This window comes from Apteryx mantelli, chromosome 2, assembly GCF_036417845.1.
Source record: "Apteryx mantelli isolate bAptMan1 chromosome 2, bAptMan1.hap1, whole genome shotgun sequence".
NCBI classification, from domain to species: domain Eukaryota; kingdom Metazoa; phylum Chordata; class Aves; order Apterygiformes; family Apterygidae; genus Apteryx; species Apteryx mantelli.
Genome location: NC_089979.1, coordinates 153,677,514 through 153,698,394, shown reverse-complemented (window position 1 = coordinate 153,698,394; position 20,881 = coordinate 153,677,514). Strand labels below are relative to the sequence as shown.

Genomic DNA, 20,881 nt, shown 5'->3' with positions numbered 1-20,881 from the left:
TCAATTTTTATTTCTGTGTACTGTTACTTAGCAGTTGATTTCTATAGCAAAAGCAACATTTTATGTTGAACAGATAGTTGCAGGCCTTTAAATAAGAATTTTCAAACTAGGATGCCAAATGTGAGGTAGTGGCTTGTGGTTTTTATTTTATTTTATTTTTTTAAGGTGTCAGAGACCTGAAATATATCACAAAGTCAGTGATATTTGAAGTAACTGCATAGTCTGATTAGTCACTAAGGTTATGTAAAATGTTACAGTGAAACAGTAGTCCAATGTATAATTTTTTTTATACTGGAATATGTTATGGGAAACTTGGTTGACATTCTGTACTGCTTAACTGTCCTTTGTTTTGGGTTTTATTGCTAGGGCACGGTTGGAAATACTAAAGCGAAGGTGTTTTCTTAAGTAGATCGGAGGAGCCAGAATATTAAATATGCATTTTAATTTGATTATTGAAGACTTTATGAGGAGTTGTTAATTCTCAAAAAGCCTAAATTTTTATTTAAAATCAAGTGGCTTTTCTGTGGCATGAACCTGTAATCTCTTGATTCTCATGGTGTTGGACTGCTAAACTATATGGCTTCCCGTTCAAAAGTAGTCACGCTGGGGTGGCAATAGAAAGGCTGTCAGTGTTTATGGCGGTGGGTTTTTCTTTTTCCTTGCAGTCATCAAACTTTTGGCAGAATGTTAAATTTTGATTTTTTTTTTTTTCGAATTGCACAATACTACATATTTAAGGACCAAAGGAACCATTAGAATCTGTTCTGACACATCTTTTGTAAAACATACCAGAGAACATCATACGGTAATTTTCTGTATGAAACCTGTAACTTGTATGATTAAGGAAGGTCACTTTTTTTTTTTTGGAAGTTATTCAGATTTATTTTTGGCTTTTGAGGATGAATTGCTGTGCAGAGCTTCTGGGAAGAGGGTTTAGTCCACTGTTGAGAAATCCATTCATTATTATTCTTTGAATATTTTGGCACGCACTTTGCTTGTCAGAAAATAAGTTTTCAGACTATGTAACATTGCCTTCATCCCTTCACTAATTCCTTTAAAAGGTTGTGTAGTAACTTGCTATACATTGTATATGTTGTGCTTTTTTATGGTTCTTTTCTCAGTTGCTGTAGCACCCAGTCCACAGAATTTTTTGTCTTAGTGGCTACATTAAAGGCCACAAAGATGAGTAAGGGACTGGAGCATCCCTCCTGTGAGGAGAGTCTGGGAGAGCTGGGAGCGTTCAGCCTGCGGAGGAGAAGGCTCAGGGGGATCTTACCCATGTGTATAAATACTAAATTTCTGATGGGAGCAAGTGAAGAAGACCTAGCCAGACTCTTCTCAGTGGTGCCCAGTGACAGGACCAGAGGCAACAGGCACAAACTGAAATGCAGGAAATTTCATCGGAACAAAAGACTGCGAGAGTGATCGAACACTGGAACAAATTGCCTGGGGCAATTGTGGACTCTCCATCCCTCGAGATGCTCAAAACCTGACTGGACACAGTGCTGGGCAGCCTGCTTTAGCTGGCCCTGCCACTGCTTTGAGCAGGGGGTTTGGACTAGATGATCTCAAGAGGTCCCTTCCAACCTCAGTTATTCTGTGATTTGATATTTGAAACAGAAAAAAATACAACTAACCAGTTCTGAAAAGCTAAAATATTTCAGTTTGGATTGCCCTGCAGTTGCCTAGAAACTTGAGAAAAAAACAAAAAATAAAAACAACCCCCGCCAAACCCAGTTCACTTTGTTTGCAAGAGCTGTATTTTGTATTACGAATAAGCGAATGATGAAACAACTTGCATTTTGTAACTTCTCAGGGAAGACAAGTGACATGAAGTTTCCAGTCAGTGCTGCAGCTGTGAAAGCTAGTAAGTGGGAAATAGCCACAGGTCTCAGTAAAATCGTTCTTCATCGAACATGCGGGTATGCAGGGCATGCGTACTGCCATCTGTCATTTCACATTTCATGTGTTTTGCAAATTGTATCTGGGAATTGACTTACCAACTCCATTGCTGATGGTCATGAAGTGATAATATGTAACTAAGGAAGAATAATTCAAGTACAGATGTTTCCAGTTGTGTGACAGTCTTCAGTATTTTGCTTCAGGTGATTTAAGTTCTTTTCTAGAAGACTCTTTAATATAGGCATGATTTCACTGCCCTCTATGATTGTCTTAAAACACAAATGTGGGTTTGTCCATTGTTGAACTTACCTGCTCTGAAAAATCTACATACTAACTTTGCACAGTGTAGTGTTGTGTATATTTTCCTGTCTGGTTTCTTTTGCTGCCATCTTACTAAATTTCTTGGTTAACCACCTTGCAGAACAGGACAGGAGTCATGATGGAGTTGACTTGGCTGAGTAAATGGGGACATGTTTTTGTGTGAAATCTAAGAAGCTTGATTCTTCAGAACCCGGCTCTCAGAGCTACAGGAGTGTCTGAAATGCATGACTGAAGTGTGGAAGCTTCTTGCTTTATCCATGTAATTTTCCTCCAAACTGAAGAAAATTGTCTCAGCTTTTGAAATAAATCTCTCCTTTCTTTACCAGTATGTTTCTGAATGTTTTATAACTCTTCTGGGTTGTAACTTATTTTAAGGATTGATAGACCCTGGAGATTTGCAGAGGAGAGAAAATACAGCATCTTTTCATGCTTAAATTGATATTCCCATCGTACCTGACGCTGCATGACCAGGATCAGAGGGTGCCTCGCTGGTAAACAATCAACTCGTGTCCTAGTCTGTGCAATAGCTGAATTTCCTAGGTGTGCTGATTTTCAGGTACCTTGGTTTACCTGTTTCCTGAGATAGTCATCATGGGTAAAGCTTATCATGAAGTTTCTTCTCATAGCTACTTCAACTGTCAGTTCAATACCCTTTTCCTGTGGTTGGAAGGGCTTGTGTGGTTGTGAAGAAAATATTTTATATTGCATATATAAAGTATTGCATGTGTTCCAATATACATTAAAACAGCTTTTCTCTAAACATTAACAAAGTCACTTTGTTTCTTTTGCTGTCAAGTTTTTTTTTTCTCTCCAAGTGGAGGACTTAATTAGGCTAGTAGGCAAAACTATATTTCTATTCTTTGCTCTTATCATTCATACTATTAATGTGTTCATACTCTCTGCTTATAGGAACAGCTGTCCTTATTTAGCTTAATCCTTTGTTATTCTCTGAGCTGCTTTGTGGCAGTTCTTCCTTTGATTGCATGTGGCCTCTTCTACTTTAGCAATTAGAGCATTAAAGAACACATCTTTTGTACTACATTGCTTCTTATAAGCTGATAATTTTTCCTATGAAGAAGCAAGAACCTGAGCTCAGCATTTTATTGTGCATACTTGTACAAGAAAACAGCTTCTTACTGTACATTTTCAATAGCTTGCTCCATTTCTGTTTCTAACTTGAGATGAAAATGTGCTGTGCTTCAGAATAAGGGTTAAGAACATGTTGAAACCTTCCAAGAAAAATAAAAATAGAGAAGACTCTGCGAAGTAGTCCTTTTCCCTGCATTGAGACAGAAGCAAGTATACCAAAACCACCACTGAAAGTTGTGGGCTAACCTGCTTTCAAACAAACCTTGAGGAAGAAGAGTCCCCTATTTTCCTGATTAAACTGTCCAAAGTTTCATTCCTTTTACCCTGTCCACTTTCCCCCATACCTAAGTAAACCTTTTTAAGATTAAGCCAGTTATTTATTGTCCCCAGCAGAAACTGGCAACTCTCGACTTCCTATTGTCTTTAAAACGGATTCTGTTTTAGGTGTTGGAAGACTGTCCATCTCCCAGCTTCCTTCAAATGTGGTTTCGTGATGCAACTAAACTTACCTAAGAGCTAGAAGAGATTCTGAAAGAGAAGGTCCTGCCCTTCACTCTCCTTAGCTAGTAAGACACTTCAAGAGCTTCTCTGGCTCTTTAATGACTTTGCAAGATCCTAAAGGGGCTAAATGTTTGTTTTAAAACAGGTGAAAAAAAAACCACCCAAAACCCAACTTGGAAGAGTTATCTTTCTGCCCCTCCAGTTTCCTCCATCAGCTTGCTGCAGGCTCTCCTGAGCATCAGTGCTGATGCCACAGGGGCAGCAGTAGCTCATAGCTAAGGGGGAGGGAAGTGGGGTTGCTCCTCGTGATCTACCTGCCACCAGCTACCAGCTTAGCAGTATCCTAAAACTGTATTAGTCTATTTTTTTTTTCTGAATTTTTTCCCCCCTGTATTTTCTAAACATTGAATTGTTGGCTGAGTCCTTTGAACTGTGTGCTCTATTAATCTGGTGCCATGAACTGAATTAGCAAAAGTATTTGCTGAACTTTCAGTATAAGCAGAAGTGTCATTGTGGCTCCTGCCTTTATGCACAAAGGAAATTCTTTTCTTCAGTGCATGGGGAGTTAGGGTAACTAACTCATTTAAAACAGCAGATTACTTTTCTCTTGGCTTCCCTTTCTGTTAAGATGTGCAAACCAAACAGTTTCAAAAATACAAAAAAGAAGAGCAGAAAAGCAATTTTTTATAGTAAATATTCTGATGAGTTAAAGGGCAGCCATTGAATAATTTGTCTGAAGTCAGAAATATGGAAAAATTGGTGACTTTGTGTATACGGACTGTAAGAACAATTGCATCCTGAGACTCAAATGCTCTAACCTAGATCTGTTTTATTTTAAAGTATGACTAAATTACTTGATGAAACATTTTTATCATAATTTTTCCAGACTTTGGGTGTATAATTTGATTTTTGGTTTGCAGAGATTCAAAGCTAATATAACAGTATGTAAAATGTGGCACTTCAAGTCATATTTTAAAATTGTACAGCCATTTAGAATCCTTAAAGCATGCTTTCCAGATGTTGGTCTCGGTATATAAATTGTTCAGTGTTGAAACTTGGTTCTCAGGATTTTATTTTTTATTTTTTAACAAAAGCAAAAGAAAATAGCTGTAATAGCTGTTTTCTGAAGTGAATTCTCTCATAGTGAGACGTTCTAATCAAGTAACCAGCCCATGGGAGATTTGGGGAATGCAGTAGTTTGATAATAGTTGTAGATAATAACTTGAGAAGAGTCTGAGAAGTGGATGTGGGGGGTAGCAGCTGTCTATTAAACTGTGTGAAGTGCAGCTGCCTGCCTGTTACGGAAAGGATAATGCCTACTCATTACACAACCGAATATATTCTTGTTAAGTCATAGTAAGCTAAGCCAACAGAAATTATTCTAGTATCTGATTTCATGCCATACATTGATTATTTTCCAGGCCTGTTAGCTGTGCATTGACTAGGTTTTGCTTTCTTAATTTATTACTGTATTTTCAGTATAGCAATGAGTATATGGATTCAGCAGGATTTTTCATACCATTTGAATATTGGTGATGTCTTGTAGCTGCATATGTTATTAAAAACTTTAAAACCTTGCAGTTAAGTTCAACAAAACATCTTGGAATTATGCTAACACCTGACGAAGAAATACTAGCGTAACAAATGTTTGCAGAACTTGCTGCCACAAGATTTACTGAAGCAGAATTTCACACAAGTGAAATCTGCTTTTGCAGCAGAGTAAAAGGACAACAGCTGTAAGTAAATTCTGTGGGAGTTCTGCATTTTCTTGTAAAGTGTTTGGGATTGAATGCCCTTTTGACAGAACACAGATTTGATGACTGCTGTGTTTTGGAAGTGTCTTGCAAATTGTTGTTTTCTTTCCTTTTTAAGAAAACTTAAATATTTGGAAAGTGAGGCTGCTTTTTTTTTTTTAGTTCTTAATGATGCTCTTTTTTTCAAATAGTAGAACGCTATATTTTCTGTTCTAATGAGGTTTTTTTTTGGGGGAGGGGGGGAGAGAAATTTAAGTGGTATTAGTTAATTTCATTACACCTTTGATCACGTAGTGCCCAAGCTGTCCTTTAGGCTTTTTGAATGTGCTTGTTCATATAGCTTCAGTAACTTTTCAGTAACTTGTGAATCTAATTAGAGGTGATGTTTGCTTTCTCATCTGCCCTTTCCATGGGTGCCCAGCTTTACACTGTTTTGCACAAGCACTGTACCCTAAAAAATACCCCTGAATGCTTTTGGATCTGTAATTTTGAATTGTAAAATGTAGGAAAAATAGCTATTCCGTTTGAAGTGGCTTAAACTAATGGAGACTTTTTTGACCATTAACCTATTGTAAGTTCAAATAACACTCTCCCCATCCTCCCAGTCATATTTTATAGGTGCTAACTTTTTAGATGTGCTTTTATACTGTAATGTTGACAACATAGAAGTCCATACAAAGCTAGTAATCTATCTTAAAAAAAAAAAATTTTTTTTACTTTGACTTTTCCAAGGAAGATGTAGGGCTACACATTAAAATGGTTAAAACAATAAATGACTTAAGTGAGAGCTGTCCACTACTCTTGAGACTTTGCATAAAGATTCTACACTTAGTTGTTTCACATTTGTTACAGAAGAATAAGGAACTTGTGCTCCTGTGATAGCAATGTCTGCTTCATCAGTATTATTGAAAAACTGCATTTTTATTATTGAACTACTTGTTTATTGACTGAGAACCTCCTTGTCAAAGCGCTGTATGTGATTCCGAAACACACAAATGTGACTCTGCAAGAAAGAAACAGACCTAATGGGTTTCAGCCTGCGCTGTCTGTACTTAGACACAGGTCCTCCATGGTGGCACTGGTGATAACTTGCAGAACAATAGGAGGAAACTTCTCTGTTGCCCTGTCGTGTCCTTTTTGTACTTAAAATGCTTCAAGTTCATTTTGCAAAAATGTCAATCAAATAATGTAGAAAACTAAATAACTGTAAAATGTGTCAGTGTTACTATTTCTGCTTTGTATGGTTTCTCTTAGCAGTGGAAGAATTTTTCCATTTACTTAGAAGTATTATGCAGCTGTAAGGATGGTGATAATGAATACTACTGCCTCAGAGAAGCAGTAGCTGTTGGGATGTTACAGGACAGTTTTTGCATTGGAGGAAACAAGTTATGTTTTTCTGGTATTTTCTTAATGTAATATCCTTTAATCCTTAGATATCACAGTGATACCCGAACAGCTTTATTCTTCGCAAATCTGCATTCAGACATGTACTTCAGTTTCCCTAGAGGTCAAGAATTGACACCAGTTAAACTAAAAGTCAAAACAAACGTTTTCCTCAAACATCTGCACTACACAACCAACTTTATACCACTTTCATGAAGCTGTGAGGGGAGGAAAAAAAATGTGTAAAAACTATTACTATACATTTACGATGCACATGCCAGGTTGTTCAAATGCTGGCTGAAGTTGTGAAGTATGATACAGATGCTACGTTATGTCGATTGAAGAGTATCAATATGTATGAAGTAGTAGACGGAGTAAAAAAGGAGTGGAGGAGTTTTACTGGCTGACTTCTCTATATGTTAAATTTGACTACTTTTTCTAATCTGGGTAAGCTTTTTGTATAAGCGTGTATGAAGCAAAGTGCTTATTTAAGTGTTATTTAAATTCGCTACTATAGGAAAAGCAACTTCATCTATATCTTTGAACAAAAGCTTTTTTATTAAAGGGAAAAGCTAGAATGTGCAAGTGGCAAAGTACAAGTATGGTAAACACTGTCATCTTTGTGCATATTTTACAAAGGATCTCATTGTAAGATCTTATTTCTGTTTTTTTATAAAATACTTGACATCACTATTGCAGTCCTTTGATCAATTATATATTTCCTATTTTGCCATAAAACTCGTAAGTCCATATATAATAGTGCTCCTCATTGAGATGATCATGAGTGCTATATAAATGTGAGTGAGAAATCTGTAAAGCGTGCAGAAAAAAGGCTTTCTGTCCCTTTTCTCTGCTCAGTTGGTTATGATAGATGATGGGGGAGTGCTGTCTCTGCTATTCAGCGTCCCAGGCCACTGGCAGCCCGCAAGCAGGCCCAGGCGCATGGGAGCTGCCTCGCTGGAGCAGCTTTCCAGGGCTCCTCGTAACTGGTTGCAGATGTGGCGGGAGAACAAGCCTCGTGGCTCCCTGTGCTGCAGGAGCTTTGCAGAACGCTGTAATGAATCATTGTCTAGGTGACTATGAAACTTAGTGTTTTAAGTCACTTGTTTTAGGCTACCAAGAAAGGGGAGTGTATTTTCCTTTGATATTAATCAAACAGTTCACTGTGTCCCTCTAAGTTTTTATTTAGTATTGTCCTCAAAATGCAAGTGTTGGAGGCTTTTTGCTATGCTTCTATAATTTTTTTTTTTTTAATTGATAAGGCATTCCAATATCACCGATAAAGATTTCTCTTTTCAGCAGCTTTGGGAGACATGTTTGTTTTGTTATGGGAGAGCTAAAGCAGAAGGGAACTTAAATGGCTCAAGTAACACAAGAGCTTTCTGGCAGAACATCATGTTCTATGTACTAAGACACTTTGTTTCATAATCTAGTTTCATAAAATATTAATAGAAATATTTCCATTAAAATTATTTCTGTAGTTATTTACGTACAATTAGGACAAAGTAAGAGCTCTGCCTATACTTCCATGGAAGTAAAATGTGAAATGACCAAAAAAATAAAATTGGCCGAAGTAAATCAAATGCTTAGTTTTATTATTTTTAATCTGAGGAAAAGTTATTGGCTAGCCATTTTTTAGGTTACTTTCTTGAGAATATCTAATTAAATGTTTAAAATGACCCACTTAAAAGTTAACTGTTGAATGGCCTTACTAAGCAAATGTATTTGAGGGATGTACTTTTGAATTTTATTTTATTTTTTCCCTATAGCTTTATAATGTCAAATCAACTGAACATGAAAACTTTAAAGCTGTTAAATAATATTTGCACTAGTAGAGCCTGTCCTAATTTCAGTGAACTATTAATAGGCTTATAACACTCACTGTCTTTGTTTTATGCTTTGCTTAGACTTACTCATTGAATTATCCAGTTAGGTATTAGGCTAGAGAAGGTTACTGCATAAAGAATTGCTGTGGATTCCCATTTTAAATTAGCTTTTCGAATTAGTTTGTTATTCTCACCTGTTAAGTAGCAGAAGACTTGCGGAAAATCTCTCTCCTATTGTTCGGTGTCACAGTAAGTTTTAAATGTGCCTGAATGTGTTAGACAGTGTGAGCCAGAACATGGTTGTAAAAACATAGGCCAAGAGCAGAAACAGGACAGAGGAGATTAGTTGATTATTCTAGTTGAAGACTTTCTTTCCTAGCACAGCTGTCACTTGATGAAAGATAAAATGTAGTGTTTTTCAGATTTCTTTGATATCATTCCTGACTAATAAAGCTGGTATTAAAGTCCCAGGCCTTACTAAGAAGACAGTAGCAATACCTTGGCAATAAGCCCAGTTGCTGAGGAAATTGGGATTTTGTCTCTGGATGCTGCAGACTATGCCTGTGCCCCTTTCCTTCCTCCCAGGGCTGCGAAGAGGCAGTATTCCCTCTGCTTTCCATGCTCTGTTGCTCTTCCACATGAGTGTGGACAATCTGTTATATGTAACTTCTTAAAGAGTATTAAGGTGAGATTTAGGGTTTGTTTTTTTTTGGTCACTTTGGCGATGACTTTCAGCAATATGAATGCTGTTAATGAAATGGAAGCTCTTATCTTCAAGGTCATAATATTCAGAAAAGCTGCAAACAGTAGCAAGACAACTAAAGCTATTTATTTGTGTACCAGGCAAAATCGTATTACAGCAGCTTACGTTTTGAAAGCTAGCATTGCAATCATACTTTAAGCGGTTGTTTTCTAGCAGTTTTTGCCTTGGATTTAAGTGCTGTAAAAGGAAAAAATGTAGGTGACAGTTTCAAGGAAATTTTGTCTTCTGTCTTTTAATTGCTGGCATTTTCGATGCAAGATGTTCTAGCCGCATGCAGTGATACGTTTCTGGGCAGCGGCTAGCTAAGTAGAGATCTGTGGTCCTTGTTTCTCCCAGAACTGCAGTTGTATACTGTTGGAGTGCACTGGACCTTTTCTTTTAAAGTTTAATTTTGAATGCTTGAATGAATACTGTCACCTAAAACCCATTTATATAAAATAACATTAAAAGTTAAGGTGCTCTCTGAGAAGCTAATGCACACGTTGGTATTGAAATGTACCTTGTCAAGTATAGTAAATTTGCTTTTCATTGCGTAGAGTTGAAGTAAGGTTCAGAGGCCTGATAGTCTGTGGCCTTCATTGAAAATGTTGACTGTGCATTCATGAATGATTAACAAGTTGTTTTATTTAAAGGCACGTATCTGCTTCCTACTGTGTCAGTATAAAAACTAGGCTCTGGAAAAGCTGTGTGTACAGTCCACATCTGAAGAATGTTTTGTGTTGATCCTGAAAGTTTTGTCCTGCCTTCGTGAAACTCTCTTCATTATCAATTTACCAGGGTTTACAGCTAGCAGACTTTTCTGTGTAGATACTGCATTAAGACTGAATTTAAATGCAGCAGATTTCTACAGTGTTGAAATAGAGAAAATTATTGAATTTAGTGAGAGATCCTTATATTCATACAGTTGTCAGAGTGCTTAGCAGGCTGTAGAATTTTCATTCAAATTGCGGTAGCTTTAATTTCATGTTTATGAGCTTTCTGAGCTCTTTAGTGCAACAGTGAAGCTCAGGGAGGGAAGTTCTAACTGGAAGTCCTCATATACATACAGAAATGTTTAATGTGCGTTTAAGTTTCCCTTAACTGTACGTGTCTGGCTTGGGGAAAAGTTCATGGAAGTTGTTAGAACTATTTTATGTAGTTAATATTTTATCTATTTAGACTTATAAATTTGCAGTAAGTAATGGATTTAGTAAATGAAAGAAACAGTTTCAAGTCAAAAAAAATTAATTTAACTATTGAAGGTTTTTGCAGAATACAAATTCTTTTTAACTCAAAACACTTTCACCTTAAATGAAATTGCAAAGTTGTTCGAGGTCCTGGAGCTCTACAGTGACATCTAGTGGGAAGTGCATCTCTCTAATACTCTTTCTCTCAAAAAAGGTGGGATTGACATTGCTTGACATTACTGCCAACATTGATTTAGAAAGTACATTAGAGCTAATTTCACGGAATTTGGAGCTTTTTAAGAATTGCCTTTATCATCAATAAATGATAAATTTGTATTGCGTAAAATCAGTCTTGATAAGCAGAAGTGCTGTTGAACGGAGGCGTTGTGCAGACAACACCGGAGGACTTCTTGCTTGCCTTGAGGTATGAGGAAGTGGTGTTGCCTGCCGCGTGGTTGTTCGGAGCAGCCTCTGATAAGATTATTCTGTCCCTCAGAGATGTACTTATGAGCTGAGCTGTGTCTTGTAGTTAGATTCGTAGGGGTTCTTTTTTTTTTTTTTTCTTCACTGAAAATAATGACTTACAAGGGTGCCTTTTAAAAATCTCCTGTAAGATTTTTTTGTGGGAATGGTGAGTGAGAGCAGCAGGCAATGAAAGTAGCTGGAGATTTGTTTGGCAGGGTGGTTTAACTGTTGCGTTTGTTCAGGACAAAAGCAAATTATGTTCTTTACTCTGGCTTTTCTGCTTGAAAATCAGAAATTGGTATTTTGAACTTAGAAATACTAAGCATTCAGAAGACCAATGCTCATTAAACTTTACCTACTATGTTGCCTGAGTTACACAGCAAGCAGTATGTTGGCCATCAGCTTCCTCTGTTGTCCTAGCATAACATGTATCCTGCAGTCTCATCTGGAGCTGCATTAGTCATAATGCTGAAACCTTTGAAAATCTTGGCATGTGAAATTCCTCAGCCACATTCTTCTTGTGTGTGGCTTGAGAAAATGGTTTAAAAACAATATTAAGCATACTGTGTCATCAGCTTTATATTTGGAAAACACTTTTATTAATACCCAGAACTGTTATTTTAATAATGCTCTTCATTCTCTTAGTTAAAAAAAAAAAAAAAAAGCAACTAGTAAACGCAAACCAGACAGAAAGAAAAGTTTTCTCATTGTCCTTTTTGTGGAAGAGACTGAATCGATCAACTCTCTCTTCCCCTGCCCCTAGTTTTTTTTTTTTTTTTTTTTTCCAAATTTTAGTAAAATGCCTAGGTAGCAGCAAGGGCACTTAATGTTGCTTTTGCCACTTCCTTTAAATAGAGGAAGAAGCTAGAGGTTTTTATGTTTTCCAGAGCAGGTATATATTGGTTCAGATGACAAGCCCAGTTACGGTAGCCCAGTTTAGGTGGGAAATGCAGCTCCCCAAGCCTATGAAGAAACAGATGCAGGGACTGTACAGCCTAGGGGAGGCTTTGAGCAGGGTCTCGTTGGAAGTTAATCAGAGTTGTTCTCATGGCATCCAGTGGGATCCACTCATCTCTGAAGATAGTGGGGTGATTCTTTCTTCTTATATTAAAAAAAAAAAAAAAAAAAGAGAGGGAGAGAGGTAGTAAAGTGTTTTACTGTTTCTGTCAAGTTTTGTAACTTTTTTTTTTCTTTGAATTAGACAGAAGTGGATACTTGTTTTGGCTCACTAGTTTTGCCGGTGGGGCAACTTCTCATTATTTTTTTTCCCATGTGATTTGCCTTGTGTTCCTGTTAAATATACTGTACTTGTTATATCCATGTCTAGTAAGTTGTCTTTTCTATTTTAAAGATGCACAGGACAAGTCTATGCCTGTTTTAATCTTATTAAGTTCCTCTCCAGCAATTTCCCCTTTTGGTTGTGGGTATTAGCCATATTTGGTTATAGCTGTGGTGCAATCAGCTTGTGTCTGGTTGTGTGGTACAATATGCTGTCTTGCCTGAGCAAACCCCAGTAATTTGTGATTAGATGTGGCCTAGATTAGCAGTTTGATTTTAATGTTTAAAAGCACATAATAAAAGAACTTTTATGTAAAGCAGGATGTTCTTTTTTTCCTTTGAAAGAGGAAACAAGAGGAGCAAGGACTTGCCTCCAGCAAGGCTTCACTTTAAAACTAAGCAAGGGGAAGGAATGGTATAAATTATGTTGTTACTTCCTTTAGAGCTCCTGTATAGCATGCCCTAAAATAGAGAAATAGTTGTGCATTAACAGGAAACTTTATACAATTTGGAAGCAGCTTGTTACTGAACCATAGTCTTATAATCACAGTTCTAGTGAAAACACATGCTGTTACATTCTGTATGGTGTGTTTTATATGGTTGTAGTCTGTTTTAAAAACTGAACACCAGAAAGGATATTTTTTTCCTAAATGCCCTTGTAACTTATTTAAAAGTATTCATAGTTTTGGTGAGTGCCGCAGACATTTAACCATGTTTTCTGCTGACCTTCATGTTAGCAAACTCTTTATTAATGAGGCATTGTCATTGATATTTTATTTTCTTGTAGATATTTGCCATTCTACTTGTGTTCATATATATGAATAAAATTAGGTAGATAAGAGTATTCACTTAATTTCTGTAAGAAAGGGGTGGTAATCAGAATACTGTTAGTGATATTATATAAAATATTTCTCAATAAGCATCTACTTAGAAAGGCTTACAGGTAAGCCATCCAGTGTTTTCCAGAGTTTGAGTCACAACATTTTGCTTATCTTTTAAACTGAAGTGTTTGTTTAGATCTTGCTGACAAGATAGAAGTGCTGCTTTATATTCACCATCTATATAGCAGGAGGGGAAAAGGTTGGGGAACCATCTTTGCTTAACAACTGGTGTCTAAAAAACAGTACACTTCACCTCGAACGAGATCACATTACTTATAGTCACTGAGCAATACTTGAACTGTAAAGCTGAAGTTTTCTAACAAGGCAAGCGTATAATTATTTTGATTCCAGTGTATTTCAAATCTATTGCAAGACATAATTATCAGCTGTCATCTGGAGAAATGCTGAAAGATTGTTTCAGTATTAAGTAGATGCAGCTTGTGATATTAACCTTATAGCTAACAATCTAATGTTTTCATGCCCCAATGTCTTGTGGTAGTTTTTTGTTCTTCTATATATAACAACAAAAAGAAAGGGAGTTTGTTGGTTTGTTTTACTGCATAATATATTTTGATTTGTAAGGGAGCATTGTAAAACTCATTTGCTCTTATTAATACATTTCTTCTCTTAATAGCCAACAACTCCACCAAGCCAAGGGAGGCCTGATTCACCAGTTTATGCTAATTTACAAGAACTGAAAATATCTCAGTCTGCCCTTCCTCCACTACCTACAAGTGCTCCAGTCCAAATAAATGGGGAATGGGAAACCCATAAAGATACTACAGGACGCTATTATTACTACAACAGAGGAACGCAGGAACGAACCTGGAAACCTCCACGTTGGGCCCGAGATGCAAGCATAAATAAAGGGGATTCCCAGAGCCATGCAGATCATGAGGTAGTTCTCTTGGCGATCACAAACAATGAGCTTGTAATGCATATGACTACTGTTTTTCTATGGAATTTGATAATGATTTAATCTCCAGTCACGTATCTCTGAATTTTGAGGTTTCAAGGAGCATCTTCCTTTGTCTGCTTAGCCATGTGGCTTGATATGATGTAGTAAGCAAACAGTTTATCTCTTTGTTCACTTATGTGTACTAATGAGTATATGATGTGTACAAGAGATCCAAAACATCAGTACTTACAGTTATGGAAATGCTTTACAGCTCCTCAGCTGAGTATTGCAGTTTTTCTTTTAAAGAAAGGCAGAAACTACTAAGAAATTTTGAACCTAATAGGACTCGATTTGATAATGAGATGAGACCACTGTAACTTCTGTGCCATGGAGTGCATTCTCTTTCTCGGTGTATTCAGAGCTCTGAGCATGACAGTGCTTTCAGAAGCAGCATTTTGGGGGAGGAGTGGAAAGGGCAACTGAACATTTCTCTTGAGGGGAAAAAAATTGGGGAGGGGGGTATATGTGACTGTTTAAGCTTGAATCATATTCCATTCATGAGTTCTTAGAGGTGGAATAATCATAGTGAATAGAAAAAAGTGAGTTTGGTTGTATGACTTGTTATGGCATTTTACCTTAGCATTTGCTTAGGAGATTAGAATTTACACATTTGTCAATGACTTCTGTGTAGAACCTTAGATAAGAACTTTAGAACAACCAAGAGAAAAGGCAGTTAAAGGAGCAATATTTGTTATGAAAGTTTTTAAGTTAGCTTTGAGGAAAACCCTTTTCTTCATTCTGTGAATGATGTCTGGGTATCTTAAAACACAAAAATTGCCATGCTAAAAGGTCTGCATAGCCAAGTGTCTTGGTCCAATGGTGCAAATGCTTGGAAGAGAGGAGGAGGTGGAAAGGATTCATCCCAGCTTTTGGCAGTCTGGCTAAGGAGCTTTTGACGAGATTGCATTCAGACAATAAACATTGAGTAGATCAATGGATTTCTTTTGTCATTTATGCAAACCTTTTACACTGAATCTTTTGTTCATGACGTACTTTTGAAAGCTGTCTTCTTGCTTTGCCACAGATCTTGCTTAAGACAGTTAAAACTTAGTACAAAGCTATTTACTTTAGAAATACTATCCTGAACAATCTTTTAAAGTGCAGATATATTGTGTGCAACTGGTTGCTAGGGAGAGTCAGGCAATGGTGTTAATTTACCTGCGGTGGTTCAGATAAAGTAATGGTTGAGAGATGCAGATTACTATTTAAACATGCTTAAAATAGTACTCTTAAAATAGTACTCTTGTATTCAGATAGTACTTAGGGTAATCAGCTTCCTGATTGAAAGACAAAGCAAACATCTATCAACAAATCTTCCACTTATTTCACTTTTGTATACCCTTTAAAAATATATATAGTTTAGACAGATTCCCTCCTGAGCTGCTATTCTTGTATAGTTTTTAATTTTGAGCTGCTCTAAAATTTTAGATTGCTAAGAGTCCTGTTGTAGAAGTCTGTCTCTGGGTCACTAGTGCCGGAAACGGGCAAGAACGGAAAAAGGAACCCCTCTTCACTGGCAGCCTTGGGGGCTTGTCTTTGGCTATTGGCAGCAACAGTGAAATTTGTGAAATGTTTCTGACTGTCGCTTTGCCATCTCTGGCAATTGTCTATTAATTTCTCACTCAACCTTTTGCTGTGTAAGGCCTCGGTTCTTATTACGGGTGAGATAATTGTTTTTTGGAGTGTTAACTCTCCTCAACAATGAATGTAACTGTTTTTCTTTTGTCATCATTCTTCCTTTTTTTCATGGAGAGGACTTCCAATAAGTCTTTGTCTTTTCTCCGCTCTCATCTGCAAATGAGGCATCTGACTGTCTTATATCTCATACCTCTGTACCACCACTTCATCATGTGGTTGCATGTTGAGAAACCCTTACTTTTATTGCCCATATCTTATTTTGCAGACAGCTCAGTTCTTCAATTAATTTGTGATGCTTAATGCATTTGGCTTTCAGATAATTTTGTTTACCAAGTTTTCAGTCTTTGTAATAATTAGTAAAAACTGATGTAATTTATTTTAATGGAGTAAGTTAAATTGACTTTTACAGGTCTAGTCTGAGTTATCCTCAATCATTTCAAATTTAGACAGTAGTAAAAGCATATGCAGGAATGTTAAATGCCAGTTACATCTCTAATAATTTGTCCTCAGAGGAGTTGGTAACTTATATCTTATTAGATACAAAAATGGCAAGGTGAGTAAATATGAGGACTGTTTATAATTTAAAAATATTAGAACCTGAAGTAGCTTGTAGTTGGTCTTAGAATGTCATTATTAGGAAATGGAATTTTTTTGGATAACTAATAACAGGTAAAATTGTACTCAATTTTGGCAAGGAAGTTGATGACTTAACAGATGGCACAAAAAAAACAGTTGGAAGTTATGGCAGTTATTTACAGCTTGGGAGGAAAATGGTGAAACCCTAATGACAGGGAGTATAGGAAATTACAAAAGATTTTGGAATTATGGATAAAGTATTTTAGAGGTACTGACTTAAAGTATTTGAGAAAAGAAAGACTGCTAAACATTAACTGGGAGAAATCTGTCAGACAGTCAGTTGATTTAATTAAGGTGGACTGTATGCGTATGAAATGAGATGCCTTGGCATATCTGAGGAGAAAGGCAAACCTCTAAGATGTACCTAGGCGACCATAACATGAAGTAGAGATCGATGAAGTACATAATCTGTATAAAGACAACTGGATTACCTTTAAATTGAAAACTGTACATTTAAAATATCTGACCAAAATATATTTTAATTCCTTGTTTTTTATTTGTTTCAAGATTCAGCAAAATGTATTGGAATGATAACCCCCCCCCCCCCCCCCCCCCCCCCCCCCCTGGAAATAGTAGGAACACTTTCAGATCTGGACAGGTTAAGTGATAGAAGGGAGACCAGAAATGCCTCCTGAGAGTGTTTCCTTTTTTCTAGGTGCTATATGCCGTGAAGAATTTCCCATGTAAATGGAAAAACAACAAGAAAGATGATAGAAAAGGTGACATGGGGGCATTTTCGTAATGAGCTCTTTCGTCCCACAGCTCTGTTGCTAGGAGGTGTAAGGTCTGGTGGTGGGCTGCTTACGATGGCTTCAGCAAAGTGTGGTATGATGGCATTGGGAAGGGGACTCTGGGAAGAAGCATGGAGGGTATATTAAATGACAGTGAGGTGAAGAGCATGTAGGCAGTTAATGCTGAAGTGTTGAAAGTGAAATTGAAAATTGTCGAATGTGGTTCAGCCAGAGTTAAACTACAGAGTCCTCTTTAACCCCTATTTAAGCAGCTTTAGCAGTTGTCCTACTAGCTGAGGGATAAACAAAGCCTTGGCTTGATAAACTGCGTAACAACTGAGGAATTTTGTTCATGTTTAGATCTGCAAAGGTTAAATTCCTAGATTGTAGAGTAGGTGGGTTTAGTTAAGCCTCGAAACAGCCAGACTATTACTATACAAATGCATTGCAGATAGATGGACATTAACAATCCTTCTTATCAAGCACTTTTTTTTCCCCCCTTTCTTTCCTAGCAGGATTTTCACTTGTTAGCCTTCTGTGTTAGTTTTAAATGTGTATGGTGGTACTTTGGTATCAGAAGTTGCTTGGAAGAGGCAAATACAAATGCATTATGTTATTTGGCAGTAATTCCTGTAAATAGAAAAGTCCAAAGTCTCTACTTTGAACAAATTGCACATGATATTTAATCATTAAAACATTATGTGCATATAGTATATCTATCTTATAAAACAGCTGTTCAAATCAGTATTATTAATTTCTCAAATTCAATTTTTTAACTATAAAAAGGTGACTGAGGACTCCCTTACCCCATGTTTAAAATTAGCAGTTCAGGCCTTCATGTTCCCCCATGTGCAAGAAAGGTGACATTGATGCATGCTCACATTCTGTAGGCCCTTGAAGACATTTACATCTTTCATGTTACTTTATTAATGACTGAAAGACTTCCGATAGGTTTTGCTGTGCTTGATAAGCAAGCTCATGTCTGTTTAGGGAGTCCCTCTCATGCAAGTTGTAAGCTATTCCGAATGACAGGACAAAAAAAAAAAAAAAAAAAACAACCCTATATAATAATCATTTGGAAATCTCACTGAATACTTAGTCTTTAAAAAACTGTCTGACTTGCAAGACAAGCTTTTCAGGAGGGGATTTTTTATATAGCTTAAAATTGAAATTCTGTCTTTCTCCTGCTTTGCAGTTTTCCTTATAACCCTTATACTTGCCTTGTAGAACTTTTGTCCATATCTTACTATCATCGTTTTCAAATAGCAAGATGTGTTCTCTCTTAATAGCTATGCATGCTACTAGCCTGGGAGCTAGATAGTCCCAAAAGAAATCTGCCCCGAGTTCCTCGGGAGATTGTTTTGTGGCATTGTGATACTGTTGTTGTTGGAGATGAAACACATGCAGGAAGATCCTTGATGCGTGGAATGGATACTTCCAGTAATGCTGCATTACTTTAGGAAGGAGGTGAATGAGGAGTATTATGGGACAGAAATTGTCTGAGGTGTGTGTGCTAAACTTTTATTATTATTATTATTTTTTACTTTGCATGTCAATCTTGTTTCTTGTTCTTTATATTATAATTCACTTCTACCTTCAGAAGATAATCTTACAGCTCAGGTACTTGTGACTTCAGTTGGTATAATATCTGGCTTTTCAGTTGTTCATTGTCCCATCTGTCACAGCTGGAAGAATGAGTGTGCAAATTTCTAATATTTTAGGATGCATTGCATAAGTATTGTGAAGTGTTGGGACTTAAACAGATGCAGCTGGAATTTCAAGTTATTCTTAATGTTTATTGTGGTTTTGTATACTGTTTGGGAAGGGATGAGAAGGATTTAGGTATGAACAACTGGGATGTTGCAAGAAAACCAAGGCATCAGGTCTTCCAGCTTCTCTGTGCAATATAGATTACTAAAGCTAACTCTTTTCATCATTCGATGTAAATTTATGGGAATAAAATTTATATTGGAAAAAATTTGGAGTGAAAACTAGTTGATTTGAAACTCTTGTATGGTGTAGTATGAATTCGGATAGTTGAAAGCTGGTGTCATGGAATAGATAAAGCTGTATCACTATAATCTCAGTTTTTCTGAAAATGTTTTGAATTACCTAGCAGTTATCAAATATTTCTGTGCTTTAAAAATGCATCTCTTATTTTCCATTGTAAGATTTAAGTGTGAACTCCCTGCAAATCACTACTGTTCTCTCTCTAGCCAAATAATCTTTGATCTTTCAGATTTTAAAGCATTTCCATTCTTAAAACTGCCTTGTGTGTTTCTGACTACTTGTAGCCTCTTTCATCAGAAGAAAACGACCACAGTTCTTGTTACAGCCAGTCAGATAGTCAGTATGGTTCTCCTCCAAAGGGTTGGTCAGAAGAGTTGGATGAACATGGTCAAACCTTATATACCAATGACTATACTAATGAAAAGGTACTTTTTCCTTCTTCTCGTCACAAGTGTTCTAAATCCTTTCAGTAAATTCACTGTTAGAAATAGAGTTTTTATTTCTAGGGGTGAAGAAACATTCCTCAGTGGTGCCTTCTTTTTTTGTAAATGTGCCCAGAACTTTGGCATCTGAGCTAATGTTTTTTTTTCCTTATGTATCTCCTTTACTATGCAGTGAAAAATTTTCTTATTTCCAGTTGGGTATCAGATCATTTTAAATGAACATATCATTAATCTTTTTTTTCCCCCCTATCCTCTTTGTTACACTTAAGGACTGAAGTTCCTACCAATATAATGCTCTTCTTGCTGTCTCTTAAAAGGAGTTGTTCTTTTCTGCATATGGCTTCCAGATAGGGTGGTTTCAATTTGAAAATAATGCTGCTTTAATATCAAATTTTGTCCTGTACTTTTTTTAGAGGCTTTCAATAGTGTTTTCAGATGTAGTCAAATTTAGTTGTTAAGTTAATAGCAGTATCAGCAGACTTCTATTCTAATTATCGAATTGCTGCTGACGACTTTCTGTGATTCTGGGCATGTCACAAAAATTTCTTCCATGTATGAAAAATGACAATAATTTAGATTTGTCTATTTTTTTTAATTTTGTTAACAAAAGTTGTGTTTTGATTTCTTTTTTTTTTAACTTCAAAAAGTGTCATTTGAAACAGTGCTATATTTACCATATTATAGCACTAGCTCTTCAGTTGATGTATGCAAGTTTTTTTTTTTTTTTTTAAAGAAGCTTTTAAATAGTTGAGTTTTATGTCAGTTTTTAAATGACTTACCTCTGTTAGCACTGGGTGCAGTCTTTTAATGGATTTTTCACACAATCTGCAAATATGTAGGTTTTTTTTTTTTTTTGCCCCAAAGAATTTTGTATTTTTATCCTGCTTAATCTAGTTATGCTAAAAACATAAAGCACCTACCTCTGTTTAGGGAAACACATAGAAGTTTTTAAAAAATTACACCGAGATTGATAGAAAGCAGTATTTCCTATCGGAAAGAATTTATTGGAAGGTAACCCTTGTGAAGCCTGTTTAACCCAAGAGCCATGCTGTGAGTGTTCATGTGCATATTTTTGTATGATCAGTTTGTAGATCTTTGCCCATTACATTTCTGTCTTTTTTGCAGAACTAGGTGGT

At 36.5% G+C, this 20,881-nt stretch overlaps 1 protein-coding gene across 8 annotated transcripts in view; it reads left to right on the top strand.

Annotated features, from left to right (window-relative positions):
- The window catches only part of ARHGAP12 (Rho GTPase activating protein 12), an 85,289-nt gene that overhangs the window by 22,438 nt on the left and 41,970 nt on the right, over positions 1 to 20,881 (top strand). For 4 of the 8 annotated variants that reach the window (XM_067291858.1, XM_067291859.1, XM_067291856.1 and 1 more), the window contains 2 exons: positions 13,964 to 14,227; positions 19,587 to 19,727. The exons of 1 other annotated variant lie outside the window; for it this stretch is intronic. In XM_067291858.1, coding sequence (XP_067147959.1) covers positions 13,964 to 14,227; positions 19,587 to 19,727 — 405 coding nt within the window. The remainder of the gene's footprint in view (positions 1 to 13,963; positions 14,228 to 19,586; positions 19,728 to 20,881) is intronic. 3 more of the 8 variants (XM_067291863.1, XM_067291862.1, XM_067291860.1) reach the window with 1 other exon arrangement.